This window comes from Merops nubicus, unplaced genomic scaffold, assembly GCF_000691845.1.
Source record: "Merops nubicus isolate BGI_N331 unplaced genomic scaffold, ASM69184v1 scaffold1786, whole genome shotgun sequence".
Lineage (NCBI taxonomy): Eukaryota > Metazoa > Chordata > Aves > Coraciiformes > Meropidae > Merops > Merops nubicus.
In genome coordinates this window covers 31,225-47,360 of record NW_008612783.1, presented here as the reverse complement: position 1 = coordinate 47,360, position 16,136 = coordinate 31,225, and the positions used below count along the sequence as shown (strand labels likewise).

The window sequence follows — 16,136 nt, the reverse complement described above, 5'->3', positions numbered from 1 at the left end:
CAGAAAGTGCCCATCCCTTCTGAAAAAGAGGGCTTTGTGAACTGCACTGGCAGTGGCACAGAATGGGGACCAAGGGCCTGGAAACCACTCCTCCTCCACTTGGTTCTCTAGATGCTGCTTAGTTTGCACAGCAAGTTATTTGCCTCCAGAGTTTCCAGGTCTATTCATCTGCCTCCTCTGTATCTTTAACTATGTTTAATTCAATGCATAATTTTGCTGTTGTTGTTATTAATGGCCATGAGGCAATTGTCCTTTTCCTCCAAGGTGTGAAGGAAGATATTACCTGTATATTTCATTTCAGAGCTAGTGCTCAACAAGCGTACAGCTCCTCTAACTGCTAATAGTCTAACAGCTCCTCTAACTTCTTACAGTATGTTTTTCTGTTTTTGAAGTCTTTTACACAGAAAGGATTTCCTGAAACAACTAACCTTAACAGTTATAAAAAAATTGGTCTGTGAATTCATATCAAGTAGTAGTTGCACTAGAAGCCAAATCCCCAGATTACGCTCTGCCAGCCAACAGGAACATATTTTATGATTCCTGCACTGAGTTTAGATACCTCTGGGTTTAGATACCGACTATAAAGAACCAGGAAAACCAGATTATCCACAGAAAGTATTTGTAAGAAATATTTGCCAGTAGCCGAGAATTTTGGACACATCAAAACCAAGATACCAAATGGTCTACAAATAGCAGAGGTGTCACAACAGCTGAGAGGTACTAAGCCAGCTGTTGTTGGGATGTGAGAAACTACAGGAAATGGGAGGTTCTCCTTGTGCCTGAGATAGCTGCTCTGGCAGAGAGGGGTGCCAACATCCAGGCTGCTTTTCACCATCTCCAGGTAACAAGGTGGTGGGCCAATGTCACCAGGAGTGCTTCTGCAAACCAGAAGTGGAACAGACTTATCAAACTGAGTAGCCACCTCTGCTGTTTGAACACCCACCTTGTCCCTTCCTCAAGGCAATGGCTGCCCAACTCGGGACATAGTGATGCAGGCAGGGCACACTCTGCCTTCCCTCTCCCAGCAGCGAGGGCACCCAACTCTCAAGTGGCAGCTGTAAATCTAAGCTTCACAGAGCTAGTCCAACTGATGGTAACAAAAAACTCCCCTGGCATCCTTACCTCCGCTGCCACCACCCTCACTATTTCCCAGCATCAGCTTTTACACCTGATGATTTTGTTTTGGAAACCTGGGACCTGGTCTGCAGAGGTGCCAGGTATTTATAGCAGCACTTAAAGCTGCTGAGCATCCCTAGGACCACTGTCTGCAGGACAGGCATCACACAGCTTTGCTGTGTTTACAGGTAATGGAGTTAAAAAGACCCTCTTGAAGTTATCTTACACAGATCATCAGAGAAACGACCTTACATACACACAGATAGATGAAGGGGGAATCTCAGCTAACCAAAAGAAAATGGTAGGGTGGGTTTCTGAGTAGGATGTGTTGTCCTTTAGCTGTAAAGCTTGAGCTAGACTTCCCCAAAGCAAAGAAAGCCCCTGACGAAGTGACTGGACAACAGGGATAAGGCCATATGTATAACTTTGCAAAAATATATTTTGCGGGGGGTTTTAAACCCGCTGGTTTTGCCCGGAAAGAAAGCACCCCCAGCGGGACCCCCGTAGTACCTCCAGGGGGGTCGTCAGCGAAGAGGAGGGCAGTGGCGAGTAAAGGAGGGATGGGCAACGATCGCTTTCTTCCAAAATAAAAGGTTTTAATAACATGAAAATAACAAACAAAAAACACCTGAGGCAGGCACTGAAACAGCACCCACCCCAGGGGAGAAGCGAAAGAGCATGTGGCCTTGGGGCCGGGGGTTTTTAACAGGTAGGTAGGTGGGTTTACAAAGGCATTGTCCTGTAAGGATACCTGGATGGGTTACCGACAGGTCAGGGGTCCAATGGGTGTTAGGGGATAGGTCTTGTGGTGGCTAAGCCAACCACAACCTGGGAAAGGTGGAAAATTCTGGATGTGTGCCCATGTCTGGGGACAAAGAGGCAACAGAAACCTCTGTCTCCAGGAGGCACACTGCAACACATATGGAAAAAGGTTGACATGGGACTGTATATGACTGAAGCACTCAAATACCTGGGTCCTAGGTTTTGGGCTTTTTGGTTTTGTTTTTTTGTTTTTTTTTGTTTTTTTTTAAATATTAAATAAACAAAGAAAGCAATGACATGCTTCTTGCATGACATGCTTCTCAGGCAGAAACAGGCTGCAGTGCTAACATGAGGCCATCTGCTTGAGGGAGATATTTTTTTTTATTCATAATTTAAACTCAAATCAAGAAGAGAATGCCACACTGTGTAACTCCTGGCACACATCTAGCTCACTCAGGATTTTGTGAGATTCTGTTGAATTGAGTCTACCTAAAACCTGTTTACTGCCCCTTGCAAAGGTGTTTATTTCAGAGGTGTGCATCCAGATACACATCTAGATCCACCTTGCAGGATTCCATGAATGTGGGATGCCCACATACCTTACACAGCCTATTCAAAAGGATTCCAAGAACACACAACTGAAGGGTTACCATTAGGAGCATTATTAATGCAGATCAGCAGCCCGTACATGTGCACATTGTTCATATGAGGAAGTGTCCCCAAAAAGAAACATAAACCCCTGTAACATGTAATTGTTGCTGAAAGAAGTTTGTTTGAGAAGATGCACATTGAAACATTATATAAACAAACATCTGAGGGAATTCACTCTCTTCTGGCATCAGTGCCAAGGATGCAACTGGAGCAGCTTTTCTAGTTGAAGGTACCACACCGTAAGGTTTGAGCTTCTGGTATGCAATAAATGCAAAAAATATCAGGGTATACTGAAAGAAGTTAGTGGTGACTCTCTTTTACCAGCCTTGTTTTACAAGGAAAGCAGCTGGCTCAAAAGGAATAATAAACAGTTGTTCTAAAAGTCCAAAGGAGAGCAGGAAAAAAAACCCCACAAAACTCTAAACCCAGTTTTCTTTTGCAGCATTTTTAAATAGGTCAGCAGTAGGCAAGAAGCAAAGACCCACCTGTCAGACCTTATGAGGGAGGGATTCCCAGGTAAGGCAGACAAGCCCCGGAGAAGTGGCTTCATCTTTTCTCCCCTGCTCCATTCTGATGGGGCCACTGAGGAGGAGGCAGAGTAGCTAGATGGGATCTTGAAAGCCTCAGCTAACTAGGTATTTTAGCAATTTTAGCAACTTTAGCATTAGCTGCCAAAATTAATCTGCTGCTTCCCTGCTATGCTGCACAATATACCAAGATCCTAACAAGACAGGGTTTGATGAGAAGTATCCCATTTACCTGGCCATGAGGGCAACACTCACTCTGCAAGAGACACACTGTAGATGCCAAAAAACCCTTTAATAACAGCTTAGTAGATATTTTTCTCTTCACAGTACAAGCCAGAGCTGGGCTTGATAATTAGTGCATTAAGATTAATACATGCAGCATTCAGTCAACAGAGCTAGGAAAGAAAACAAAAAAAAGTGCAAGAAAGCACATAAAAGGGTTTGATTTTCCAAACTGAGGTTTAGTTTAATACTGGGAAGTGGAAACAACAGTGGAAATTCTCCAGAAACATTTCCCTCTTTGGAAAATGGAAATAATATTTTTCCCATTCCAGAATCCGTTGAAGTATTTCCTGTACTGTTTACATAAATCATCTCCTTTATTCAGCCTGACTCTGTTGAGGAGTCACATTACTTTCGGCAGTCAGCACTTTTCAGTACTTCTAAATGCAATTTATAGCATGATAAATATGAAGCTGGACAAAAGCAGAACTCAGATCAGCTGCCTCAAGACACAAATAGCTTAGTGATCATTCTCTCCACAACATGATTAAGTTACTCACTTAACAATTGATTTTTCCCTTGTCTTTCTTAAGTAGGCTCTACTGCATCTACCTCAGAGAGGTGGAGGAAGTATCTTCAAGAGGAAGACAGGAATTTGGAAAAGCGGTGGGAGATTTAAAGTTGCACCGTTGCCTGTAGGACACTGTTGTGCCATGTAACTATATATACTAGTTATCTGGTGAAGTCGTACAGGGACAGCTGACAGATCTATCAATTATCAAACTAATTCTGTTCATTTTAGTAGTTTCTCCAAAATGTTTATGATTGTAACTGTATTTATTCACTCTAGCCTAGAGAAATGGCTCCATCATTTATTTTGGGCACTGTGAGATACCCTCTAGCTCATCTGGCTCGTCACCAAGCCTCAGGCTTGCACGTACTTCCACAGTCTTTGCCAAATCAATGCCTTCCCAACTAACAAATTTTTTGGCTTCTCCACTGGTATCAGCAGCATTTACACAAAGCATGGGAGGTTTTTCCCCAGTAGAGGCTGCTGTTTGTCTGTCTTCCAACATGAGCAATTTTTAGATTTCTCCTCTGCTGAGCAAAACAAGCACAAATTCCAGAGCACTTTCACGCAACTAATTTCTGTTACAGCATCTGACAGTTGATTAGAGCTCAGATGTGGTCATGCCATCAGGTTGTACCAGAAGAAACACGCTAGCAAAGTGCAATCTAGAAGCAGTTTAAGGACAGGCTTGGCCATAACGCTACGTCCCAGCTTTGCCTTCCCCAACCCTGACAAGGTACCTTACAAGCAACACTACCAATGCAGTTCTCTTTGCTGCTTGCATTTTTTGAAGTAACGTTCAGAAAGTAATTGGTGTTCTGAGAGTCACATGCAGAGTCTCCAGCCATTAAGACAGTCAATATTAAAATAAGCTGGTTTGAGCCAAATGCAATGTCAGAAATTTGCAGACAAACTGTAACTAGCTCAAAGTGACTGTTTTAAATTGATATAACAGAAAAATTCCATGGATTCCACAGTAATATCCCATGGATATATACCCCATATATATTCATGACTCATTTAGGACACAAACTAAATATGCTGAACCCAAACTGTTGTCTGTTCTGTGACAAAAACCTGGATTCTCAGCCCATTAAAGCAAAATGTAAAAATAAACCCCACTCATCTTGGTACAGATTTACTTTAAAAGGTTATCTAGGGGTCTTTATTTGTCTTTTGGCTTTTTACCCGTGAAGGCTCAGACCCCCCATTTCTGGGGCAAGACAGCAGAGGGAGCAGAAATTTGCTGCAGAGTGTTGAGAAACATCCCAAGTTCTCCAGGAACCACACACTTAAAGATGGATTTGATTGGTCTTTTACTTCTCCTGCACTCCTCAAAAAGAGCTCATAGTACCAGGTTTACGCAATTAAGAGATGTGTGAGACATATCAGGAGAAGTTTTGGTTTTTTGTTTCTTGGTGGTGGTGTTTTGTTTTTTGTTTTTTTTTTTTTTTTTTAAATAAACCGACTCAACTTTTTATCATTTAAGAAATATAATTTCTCTTTGACATTTAAGTAAGGATATGAATTTAAGCTTCCACATTCTGTGAAAAGTGTTTTACAACACACCCTGTGCATGTAAAAAACGTTTTCTATTCAATACACTCTAAGTCAAAAGAAGCAGTAATCTATTAGACAAATATTCCTCCAAATATAATGCTAACTTACATCAACCCATGGGGTTTTTTTTTTTGCTGTTGCTAATTATACAATTTAATTGTAACCATATAAAAGCCTACAAACAGGCAGAAAAAAAAGTTTCCTTTGATGACTCTCCCAAATGCCCCATTTGATTCCAAGAAAGAAAGAGGGAAGGGAGCAGGAAAGAGACAGGTATCTACACAAGCCCCCCAGTGCTCGTGTGAGCTTCACTCCTCTGTAGAGTTTCCAGAAGAACAACGTAAATTTCCCATTCTCACCATCAAGCATCTCTTGAGTTTAGATTAAATTGTATCATTGCAATTCTTCCTTGCACTTGCAAAGATGAAATACCAGCTGGAACACAGGACTAAATCTGGTCCCATTTCTAAGGACAAACCCCTGTGGAGGTGTAAGCTGCAGGGACTACACAGACCACGTGCCCTGCGCTCAGGATCACTTACCTCTCCCCAGCTCACAACCACCACAGACGTGCACCACAGCAACAGCAGTTTAAACACATCCCACAAATGAATCTTCAGCAGATTTCCCCAAGCACAGAGGCCAATCTGGCTGAACTCCAAGAAGACAAGAGATCCTCTATCACACCCGTGTGCTGACTTGCTCCTCCTCACACCAAGCCAAATGAATGAGCCATCACCACCTGGGTTTCTCCATTGCCACTGGTGCTAGCGTGATCCCCATGCTGAGACAAAACCCTTGTTTCCCCAGCCCAGCTCAGGGCTCAGCTGTGGCTGTACTTTGGCACAGTCCAATAGTTGTCTGCTCCAGGGAAGGTAAATGGTGGTGGCAGTGTGATGGGCAAATGTCAACAAAACAGTAAAGTTGTGATTTAACATGTAATTAATGCTTTAAAAGATCTCTTTAAAGTCCTGCCTCTGAGCAGTACAGAGGGTTTCTGCCTTGCTCCCCAGGAAGTGGCTGCATGCTTCGTGCATCTGCACCCACCCAAAGCCCTTAGATATCATTATAATATCACCTTTATATCCCATTTAGCCAGGGGCATGTGAGCTACATTCCCTTGCGAAGTCTAAGCCAGCAACCCAGCCTAAGAGCAGAGCCACCTGCCAGCTGTTTTGAGTAACTCTGCATGGAGAAGTGCCCTAAGGGATCAGGCTGTGGACTTGACTAGAAAATTGAGTTTACAGCTTTTTGAAAGGGATTCCCTCCTCCGTTCCTTCCTCTTTGTAGCCCTATGACAGCTTTTGAAAAATTATATGAAGAAGAAATCATGAAGAGGTAAACACAGATCAGTGTTTGTTTTTTTAAGTCAGCTTTCAGTAAGCAGCAGTCCTCAGAAAGTGCTCCCTGAAAGCCAAAGTGAGCATTTGCAGACATGAGTGACCAAAATGTGCAAATTTTTAAGCAAGAAAATTTTTTACAGGAAAAGCTGTTCATAAAGATTTTTCTTGAAAAACTTTTCATAAAAACATTATTTAAGAAAGCAAGCTGGAAAAGGAGTACAGAAAAGGTCTGGCTAAATGGCAAAACCAGGTGAAACTGGGGAAAGGCATGAGATTACAGGAGAAACAATGAAAAAAAAAGAGCACTGAAAAGAGCTTGGCTCCATCTTCTTTATTTCCTCCTGTCAGGTATTTATACATATTGATAAGATCCCTCTTGAGTCTTGTATTTTCCAGGCTAAACAGTCACAGGTCTCTCGGCCTCTACTTGTAAGGCAGATGATTTGGTCCTTTCATCATCTTTGTGGTCCTACACTGGACTTGATGTGATATGTCCATGTCTTTGTGGGGACATGTCTCTGGGAAGCCCAGAACTGGACCAAGCACTCCAGATGTGTCTCATCAGTACTAAGTAGAGGGGAAGGATCAGCCCCACCTTGACCTGGTGACAGTGCTTGTTCTAAAGCAGCCCAGGCTACTGTTGCCCCTCTTTGCTGTAAGAGTGAATTGCTGGGTCATGTTCTTGGTGCTCACCAGGACCTTCAGGTTCTTTTCTGCCAAGCTGTTTTCCAGCTAGCTGGCTCTCAGCATATACTGGTGCATGGGGTTGTTCCTTCCCAGGTGCAGGACTTCACACTTCTTTTTGCGGAACTCAGAAGGTCCCTGTTGGCCCATTTCTCCAGCCTGTGCAGTTCCCTCTGAACTGCAGCACAGTCATCTGGTCTGTTAGCTACTCCTTGCAATTTTGTATTGCCTGAAAGGTTGTTGAGGGTGCACACTGTCCCATCATCCAGGTCAGTAATGAAGATGTCCAACAGTATTCACTCTGGCATTGACTCTGTGAGTACTTCACTAGTGACTGGCCACCATCATAAACCTGAGCCTGATGATTCGGGTGATTTTCAGTCCACTGTTACCCACTCATGTAGCCCGTATTTCATCAGTTTGTTTGTGATGATGTCACGGCAGACAGGGTCAGCAGTCTCGGTAAAATCAACATAAATAAGATGCGTTGCTCTCCCCTCATCCACCAAGCCAGTCCGCTGTAGGCCATGAAGCTGGTCAAGAAGGATTTCCTTTTCATAAATTAATACTGATCACTGCCAGTCACATTCTTGTCCTTCATGTTTGGAAATTGTTTCCAGGATTATCCACTCCACCCCCTTCCCAGATGAGCCTGGAGTTCCCCAGATCCTCCTCCTTACCCTTTGTGCAGATAGGACTGACATTTCCTTTCTCCTGGTCCTCAGTTTCCTCTCTTCCCTGTTGCTGATTGAAGAAGAGGATCCTTCCCCCTTCATTCAGCACTGGTGACGCCACACCTGAAGTACAGTGCCCAGGTCTGGGCTCCTCAGCACAAGAGAGACAGAGGACTCATCTGCCTTGGCAGACTCTCTGCACTGTCCTAGACCTGAACCCCCAGCAAGCAGGTCAGAGTGGCACCTAAGGGTCTACTAGAAAGAGAAATCCACATTCCCAAACTATAGTGACCTGCTTGTGCAGCAAGCACAAGTCAGTAAAATGAAAACAATTTATGAAGGATTGATTTGTGTTTAGGAACACTTGCATTTAGGGCTGATTCTCACCCTTTTGCCATCTACACGAACCTCTGCAGTGTATGAAACTAGAATCATGTAGATGCCCAGGATTTCTTTTACCTCTTTTAGCCAAACCTGTCATCTTAAGTCACCTTCACATGAATGGGATAAGAACAGAAATGCGTTTTCATTGTGTTAGAGCATTTTATATACTATCTGTTTTGCTTTGTCTGTTCACCATAAGCCATTTTGCCTGCTGCTCTGTGTTCTACATCATTTGGAGAGAAGCCCAAGCACACTGAACAATAAAAAAAAGCTCATTTTAGAATTCCAGAGAGTGGTATGATCAGAGAAATTATTTTTAAAAAATTGTGAAGAGCATGCTTTCTTCAGCGTTTTAAACTTAGAAGATTCATATTTCTTCACAGTATTTTGACCATGTCTACACTATTATTAAATTCCTTAGTTTTCTGAAACTGAATAGAGCACTGAGTAGCATCGAACACACCAGTACTGATGGAATAGCATACAAGCAGATGCATGTCAAAAGGCATTGCCTTTGATCTGTTCTTTGCTACAAAGGATGATGGGGAATTGCTATCCCAAAAGCACTTTGCACAGAAAATCAGGATATGGCTGTAACAGACATTAATCCCTCTGGAGAAAGTCAAGGAGGAATTTAAGTATGGTAAATTGCAGTGGCTGGACAGGATTCATCTGAAGTATCTGGTAGCTACAGTAGGTGCACAGAGATCATAACACAACTTACATCCATCCCTGTGCAAAGCCCTAATTTCTGCTTGAGCTCTGACTTATGGGTCTTAAAGAAGGTTTTGGAAAATAAAGCTCCCAGGCTTCTAGAGGTATTTAGCAAACACACAGACATAGCATGGCATGGCATGGCAGTAACTTAGATTTGTGATTTATTTTGTATACATTAAGTGCTAAGTAAATATTCCTTTGAACTAAAATTCAGATGGTATTTACACTCACTGATTTTTTTTTGTTCTGTAGTCGTAATAACAACTTGATCAACTGAAAAACAGTTCTGTTAAATAACCCAACAAGAGCCCACCAACTTTTGCCATGTTGTCAAGCCACTCTGCAGTGCTCTCCTTATGGAAAAAAAGTACAGAGACTGTGCTGCAATCAATATGGAGAGATCCTGCAACTTTTGCTTTCTTATTGCCTCTCTGCACTCTCTAATGACTCTCATATTATCATCATCATGCTCTCAGGAAGTTTAAATGTCAGGGCTAATTAATTCAGATGGTTTCTCTTCTCTTATTAATCCCTTAAGTACTGAAAGCCCCATTCCCCTTTAATCAGAAGCAGCTGTGTCCAACATGGCACCAGAGATGGAAAAACAACATTTTATGCTGAGGCACTTCCTATGGCTACATTTCTGAAACAATAATTGAAGTAACTGTTGGTGTGATTCCAGTAAGAAGGTTAAAATGTGTCACTACAACTTCACTTCCCGAAACTCCATCCAAATGATTTGTGAATGTATCTGTGAGGGCCTCTCATGCACAATGTTGCTCAAGAACTTGCTGCCCTCCGCATGTGAAGATACTTGCCTGAGTCTCTGGTTTTGCAAAAATTTAGTGAAAAAACAAGCCCTTGCCTTTTATCTACACCAGCATTGCTATTTTTTCATTTTTATACTGAAGTGTCTCTTTTGTAAAATTTTTTTGGTTTGTTTTCTAACGTATGTATTAAATAAAGTAGCCTATTTTCCATAAGAAGATTATAACTCAGACACACATACTTCTTAAAGGGAGATACCACAGGAAAAAAATAAAACCTTAAGTATTTGCATACCAATTATACACTTTTTAAAAAATTTACTTAATTTTTTAATTTAAGTACGTTGGGTTTCTTTATAAAATGACCATTTAAAAACTAGGGTTATCTACACTACGTTTATATTATTGAAATAGTTTTGATCATTGAATTGACCTGTTCTAAGCTTGCTAATTACTGCAAATACCCATCATGGACTAGAACCTGAGAGCTAGTTTTCAGCCTGTGGAAATGCAGTGCTGAGTAGTGACTAGCACTTTTCTTTACATTAATCAAGGTCTAGAGGTTCACCAGCTCTGCAGCTGGAGCGTTTTTCACATACTTCACTTTCCAAGTACAAGGATACAGCTGATTTTATGAATGCTCTCTAAATGCCCCAATTTTTTTTTTTTCAAGCTTTGGACATTTTCTTCAAAGCAGATTCACCTCCTGGACTAAGAGTACACAAGTGCCTGTGAGTTAACAGATGAAGGATGCTGGGTCAGCTCTGCGTGAAGTTCATTCCACACGATTTAAGAGCAAGACAAACAGTGCTCTGCTATGAGAACAGGACAGAGTCTGAAATGACTCTCTAAGGCAATTCTTGATAGAGCTGATTGACAGCTTTCAGTTCAGTCTCCCCAACAAACATGGTACTCAATACGAGTTTTACTGTATTTATGTAAATACACTGAACTCACAGAATTCTTGAAAAAATGATAAAAAACACATTTTGATGAAGCACCTTGCTCTTTTTTTTTTTTCCCCACAGGCATTTTTGCTTAGTAAAAAGAACTATTTGCTAGTAAAATTTACTTCTCCTGCGTAGTTACAGTTATGGCAAACAGAACATGATACTATGATTTTTAAATATTTGTTGGTTTATGTTTAACAATCACACCTGGAAATGGCCTAACAATGGGTTTACAGCCCATCCTCCACCCATGCATGCAAATACTCCACCTTTAAATCTGAATTATTAACGGATGCTTTCCCTTACCTTCTGCAACAGCAATGGAAAGAGGTGCCTCATTCAATACAGCAAAGCAGGCTACCATCTGTTTTAACTTCTGTTGTCTCAAAAACTACTCTATTTGAAACAACAGGAACAGAAGTAAACAGACTTTGCAAGTTGTGTTTATCAAGTAAACTTACAAGTAAGTAACACAAGTACTTGTGTTTAACAAGTAAACCTACTTGCTATTACTTTTATCCATTCATGAGGAATTTTAAAATTTCCAGTGATGTAATTTTAGGTAATAACGTGTATTGCTTCCAGTAAATGAGCACAGTTATTCACCATTATTTGCAGTGTTATTGCTGTAACATTCTTGTCATATGCAATGCTTTGCAGGCATGAAGGTTATTTGGTTCTTGTTCCCAGAGAGCAGACAAGAGTTTATGGTCCTGAGGCTGGGAAACACAGCAAGCACACAGAGCTCTGCTCCTGCAAGGGCCTCCTTGATTTTTAAGATAAATTTTGTACAGGAGATGCAATCTCTCCAGACATTGAATATTGCTTGAATTGAAAACAGTACATAAGAAATTATTTTGCTGAAGAGGGAAGAAGAAAGGAAACAGGTATGTTTACTTCAGTCACTCTGATTTTTCTGGTTATTGCTGAACTCAATGAGCTTGTTTGAGAAAGATACATCAGGATGAGGACATAGCTCCCTCTACCTCCTCATAAGTAAAATAATTCTCATTTCCTCTCTCAGTCTCCCAGTAGCCAAGAGGCAACCTCAGAGATATGGCCACTGTACCTGAGACATTGAACCCACGATGCCCTTGCTCCCAATGTGTAAAAGTTTATTTGTTTGTAATGTCAGCAGGGAGGAAAGGAGTTTTTTTCCTATTTTCATCATGGTCAAATGAGTTATGTGATTGGCCATTGTTAGGATTTAAAAAAAAAAAAAATCACCTAACTACTAAAAATCATGCAACACCATCTTTCTTTTGACTGACATGTTTTAGCCACAGGGATAATTTTCTCTGGAATGGGAGTAAAACATTATTTCTTACACAGAGCAGAAATTGACCCTGCTTTAGCAGAAGGCTAGATCAGATGACCTGCAGAGGTCTCAGCCTATATGTCATCTTTATTTCTATAATTTATCTAAATTAAATATTCTGCAAGTATTCTTTTTATTAAAAGAAGCAGGACATCCAAAACCTCAATCATGTTCACAACTTTGCACCGAGCAGTCACTGGAGTTATGAGAATACATATTTCTCCTTTAGTAGGCATTTTATTGCACAGCCAATATTTCATATTTTTCTAATATATTGTTTTCTTGTTGTCTACTGTATTTTTGTTCATGGTGTAATCTGTTCAGTTGCTAGTGTTCAAGAGTCAGCACCTAAAAATGTGGTATAATTTTAAGTATGCATTTATGTTTTAGTGAATTTCAGTTGTACCCCAGCAGGCTTGCAACTGATCCTACCCACTGCTTTGGTTTATCCAATTAGTGGTTTTGAAAGCTGTTCCAACTAAAACTTGTGTGTAAGTTAGAACAGCTGCAAGAGGACTTCCTTATTTTCTACCTATGACGACTTTCATAATATTACACCAAATTTAGATGATAAACTACAACTCCAACAGAAGGCAACATGCTGTCTTTTGCATGTGTGTGGCCTAGAGATATTTTACATCTATTTACACAAATTAGTATGTCTTAACTCAGTGTGACACTTTTAATAATGCAAAACTGACCAAACCACAAGACATATTATTGTAATATTAAAGACTGGATTTAATTTCACAGAAGCAGGCATGGTGACAACACAGGTCAAACCTCTTATCATTTAACTGCCTCTTTTGATATTGTACAAGCCTTTGATGAGGGCATAAGTGGGTTATATAACTCAGAATCAGGCTGATTCAAGGATGCTCTGCCAGGACACATTTTAGAAATAAAATGGAATAGCACAAGCCAGAAAAACTCAGACTCTGACACCTCTTACTGGAGAGTTTGCACCCAACTTCTGCTACTGTATGTAGAAGAGTTTTGTGCAATTCAGTAAATGGAGTGGTATCTATTTGCTGTTATGTTTAGTTAAAAGATACTACTTGTTGCAAAACAAACTTCAAGAATTGTCAAAGCACCAAAGTACACAGTCACAGCCTTGTACTTGGCACTGGTGAGGGCACACCTTGTATACCGTGTTCATTTTTGGGCACCTCTCTACAAGAAGGACATGGAGGTGCTGCAGCATGTCTAAAGAAGGGCAACAAAGCTGGTGAAGGGTCTAGAGGAGAAGTCTTAGAAGGAGCAGCTGAGGAAACTGGGGTTGTTTAGCCTGGAGAAAAGGAGGCTGAGGGGAGGGAGACCTTATCACCCTGAAAAGGAGGTTGTAGCAAGGTGGGGGTCAATCTGGTCTCCCATGTAGCAAGCAACAGGACAAAAGGAAATGGCCTCCAGTTGCACCAGGGGAAGTTTAGATTAGATGTTAAGAAAAATTTCTTCACAGTAAGGGTTACAAAGCACTGGAACAGGGAGCCCAGGGAAGTAGTGGATTCATCATCCCTGGAAGAATTTAAAAGACATGTAGATGAGGTGCTTAGGGACATGGTTTAGTGGTGACCTGGCAGTGCTGGGTTAACACTTGGACTTGGTGATCTTGAAGGTCTCTTCCAGCTAGAACAATTCTATGATTCTTCAGCTACCATCTATGTGTCTCCACATACCACAGACAGGACTGCAGCAAGTGCCTCTTATAAAGGTTTCCAATGCCTCCCATTATGGGACTGGGTTTTACTGCACTTGCAGCTACCCAGTTTCAAGTTTGAACTGAATTTCCTGCATCAAGTGTCACAACAATGATGGCAGGTAATAGCAATATGGTTTTGGAAACAGTTTCAAAATCTCCCACTAAAAATCACCAAAATACAGCCTTCTAAGAGACTTACAGAAATGAAACTAAGGATATTCTCCACCATATAAGTCTCTAGAAATTTCAGGCTGGTCAGACACTTAATACTAAATTTGCAATGGCAAGAGTCAAAGTAGTAATAAAGCAACCACCTATGTCCAGCAAACAAAAATAAAACACTTACAAGTTTGTATTTATTTTACTTTACTTAAAAGTAAAATAAAATGTGACAATTCCATCCAAACTCAAACATGGAGAGATGGTTTCATCTTTCAGGTTCCTCCCAAATTCAGCTTCTTCCTCTTGCAAGCTCTTCCTTTGTGCAAGCTCTGCTGCCTCTGAGGACTGTTTAAGGCAGCTGCTGCAGTTCCAGCTTATCAGCAGACGCTGCTTCAAAGACATCATCTTCAACACTTTCTTCTATTGGCTTCATTTTTCCTGAAGTTCTCAGGTAGGGAGATGTCCGGCCTGGGCCTGCCACAGTTAAAGAAATTACCAATTAATTTAACAACATATACCTTCTACATATACCTATTTGAGACGAAGTGTACACAGTCTGATGATCCTGTCCTAGTTCACTTCCGAGAAGATTTTAAAAGTGAAAGTTACTTTGTTATTTGTCCACAGACCTCATGAAATTCTAGAGGTGGGACAGCCACACTGCCTTGGCCGTGAAATAACACCTTGGTGCACTGGGCAAACTTCAGCAGGCACCTGGTCACAGCCCTAACTGCCTTAAAAGCATGACAATGGTGAATATAATATCCCCCTAGATAGCACAGAGAAAACAAGATTAGCAAGAGAAGGCCACGTAAGTTTTGACTGACAGTGACTTCATTGCTCCAAGGCAATCTTTTAGAAAAGCAGCTACTCACAAAGCTTGCTGGAGTGGAGCACACAAAATGGCCATTGCTGGTACGACACTAAATGGAGGTTTTGTGCAAGTTACTTCTGTGACTACCTCTGTTGTAGCTAAATTCTCAGCATGAGGGTTAAACCAGAGAGCTCCTCTGACATCAGCAAAACAGATTTATCTCCCATTGTTCACTCTGAAATTGCATCTGCACTTGGACATCATTTTCTCTCAGTACCATCTTGTAGAGCTAAACCACGACAAGGGTAGAAGGTTGTAAACTGCTAGCATACAATGACCAAAACAATTAGGGAAATATTTGAAATGCCATTTCAGAAGGAAAGAGCATGAGGTAGTGATCCTGTCTGACAGACAGTCTGTTTACAAGGTAAAAATTCAAATTTTCTTGACAAACATACAGATACCCATAACATAACTGTTACTGCAGGGCTATTCTTACTACTTTTTTTTCAAAGTTTATTAGATTATATAGTAAAGTGTTCTGCTAAGGAAGCCTGCTTAGGAAGAAGGACTCCTTTATGTTACACACAGAGAACAAAATACTAGCTACAGGCAAGACCACTAGGTTATTGTATTACTGTATTTTTAAGTCACATTCACACAAAAACTATTTGGACTTAGTTTTTTAGAACTTTTTATGTTAAAATTGTATTAGTACTCTCTTCTAACATTCAAAAACTACCATGATAAAGACTTATTTGCACACATTTTAAATGTTGGAATTGTTAAGCACTTCTTCTTTATTATTAGATTATTGCCATTTTTAGGCTGGTTCTCTTTCATTTAAAAGTGCTTAGTTCTCTCCAGAAATCAGAAGTAAGAAGCCATAAGCCTGTTGAACAAGATCCAATATTTGGTCTAATACTGTCAAGTTGTTTGGTTCAAAGCCATGCCCTTGTTTTCTCGAAATACAAAAAAACCTGCTAACTGATGCCTCGATCCAGCATTGGACAGATGTTCAAGAGACTGAGTCTGATCCTGAACCAAGGCCTTCTGTGTATTACAACTTTGCACTCAAGGACCTAGGCCTAAATGCCTATTAAAATGGCATTTCCCCTGAAACCCAATCCTGCTTTTAACCACAAGCTGGGTATAACACAGGGAACACACATAGTGAGATTATACCAATAAAAGAATTAGCAAAACAAAATCTTT

The 16,136-nt window shown here is 40.8% G+C and overlaps 1 protein-coding gene across 2 annotated transcripts in view; it reads right to left on the bottom strand.

The window, feature by feature from the left end:
- Positions 1-14,348: 14,348 nt before the first annotated feature.
- BVES (blood vessel epicardial substance) overlaps positions 14,349-16,136 on the bottom strand; it is a 26,905-nt gene continuing 25,117 nt past the window's right edge. Inside the window, exon 7 of one of the 2 annotated variants that reach the window (XM_008941641.1) lies at positions 14,349-14,581. In XM_008941641.1, coding sequence (XP_008939889.1) covers positions 14,457-14,581 — 125 coding nt within the window. In that variant the 3' untranslated portion in view covers positions 14,349-14,456. The remainder of the gene's footprint in view (positions 14,582-16,136) is intronic. The other variant, XM_008941642.1, reaches the window with a different exon arrangement.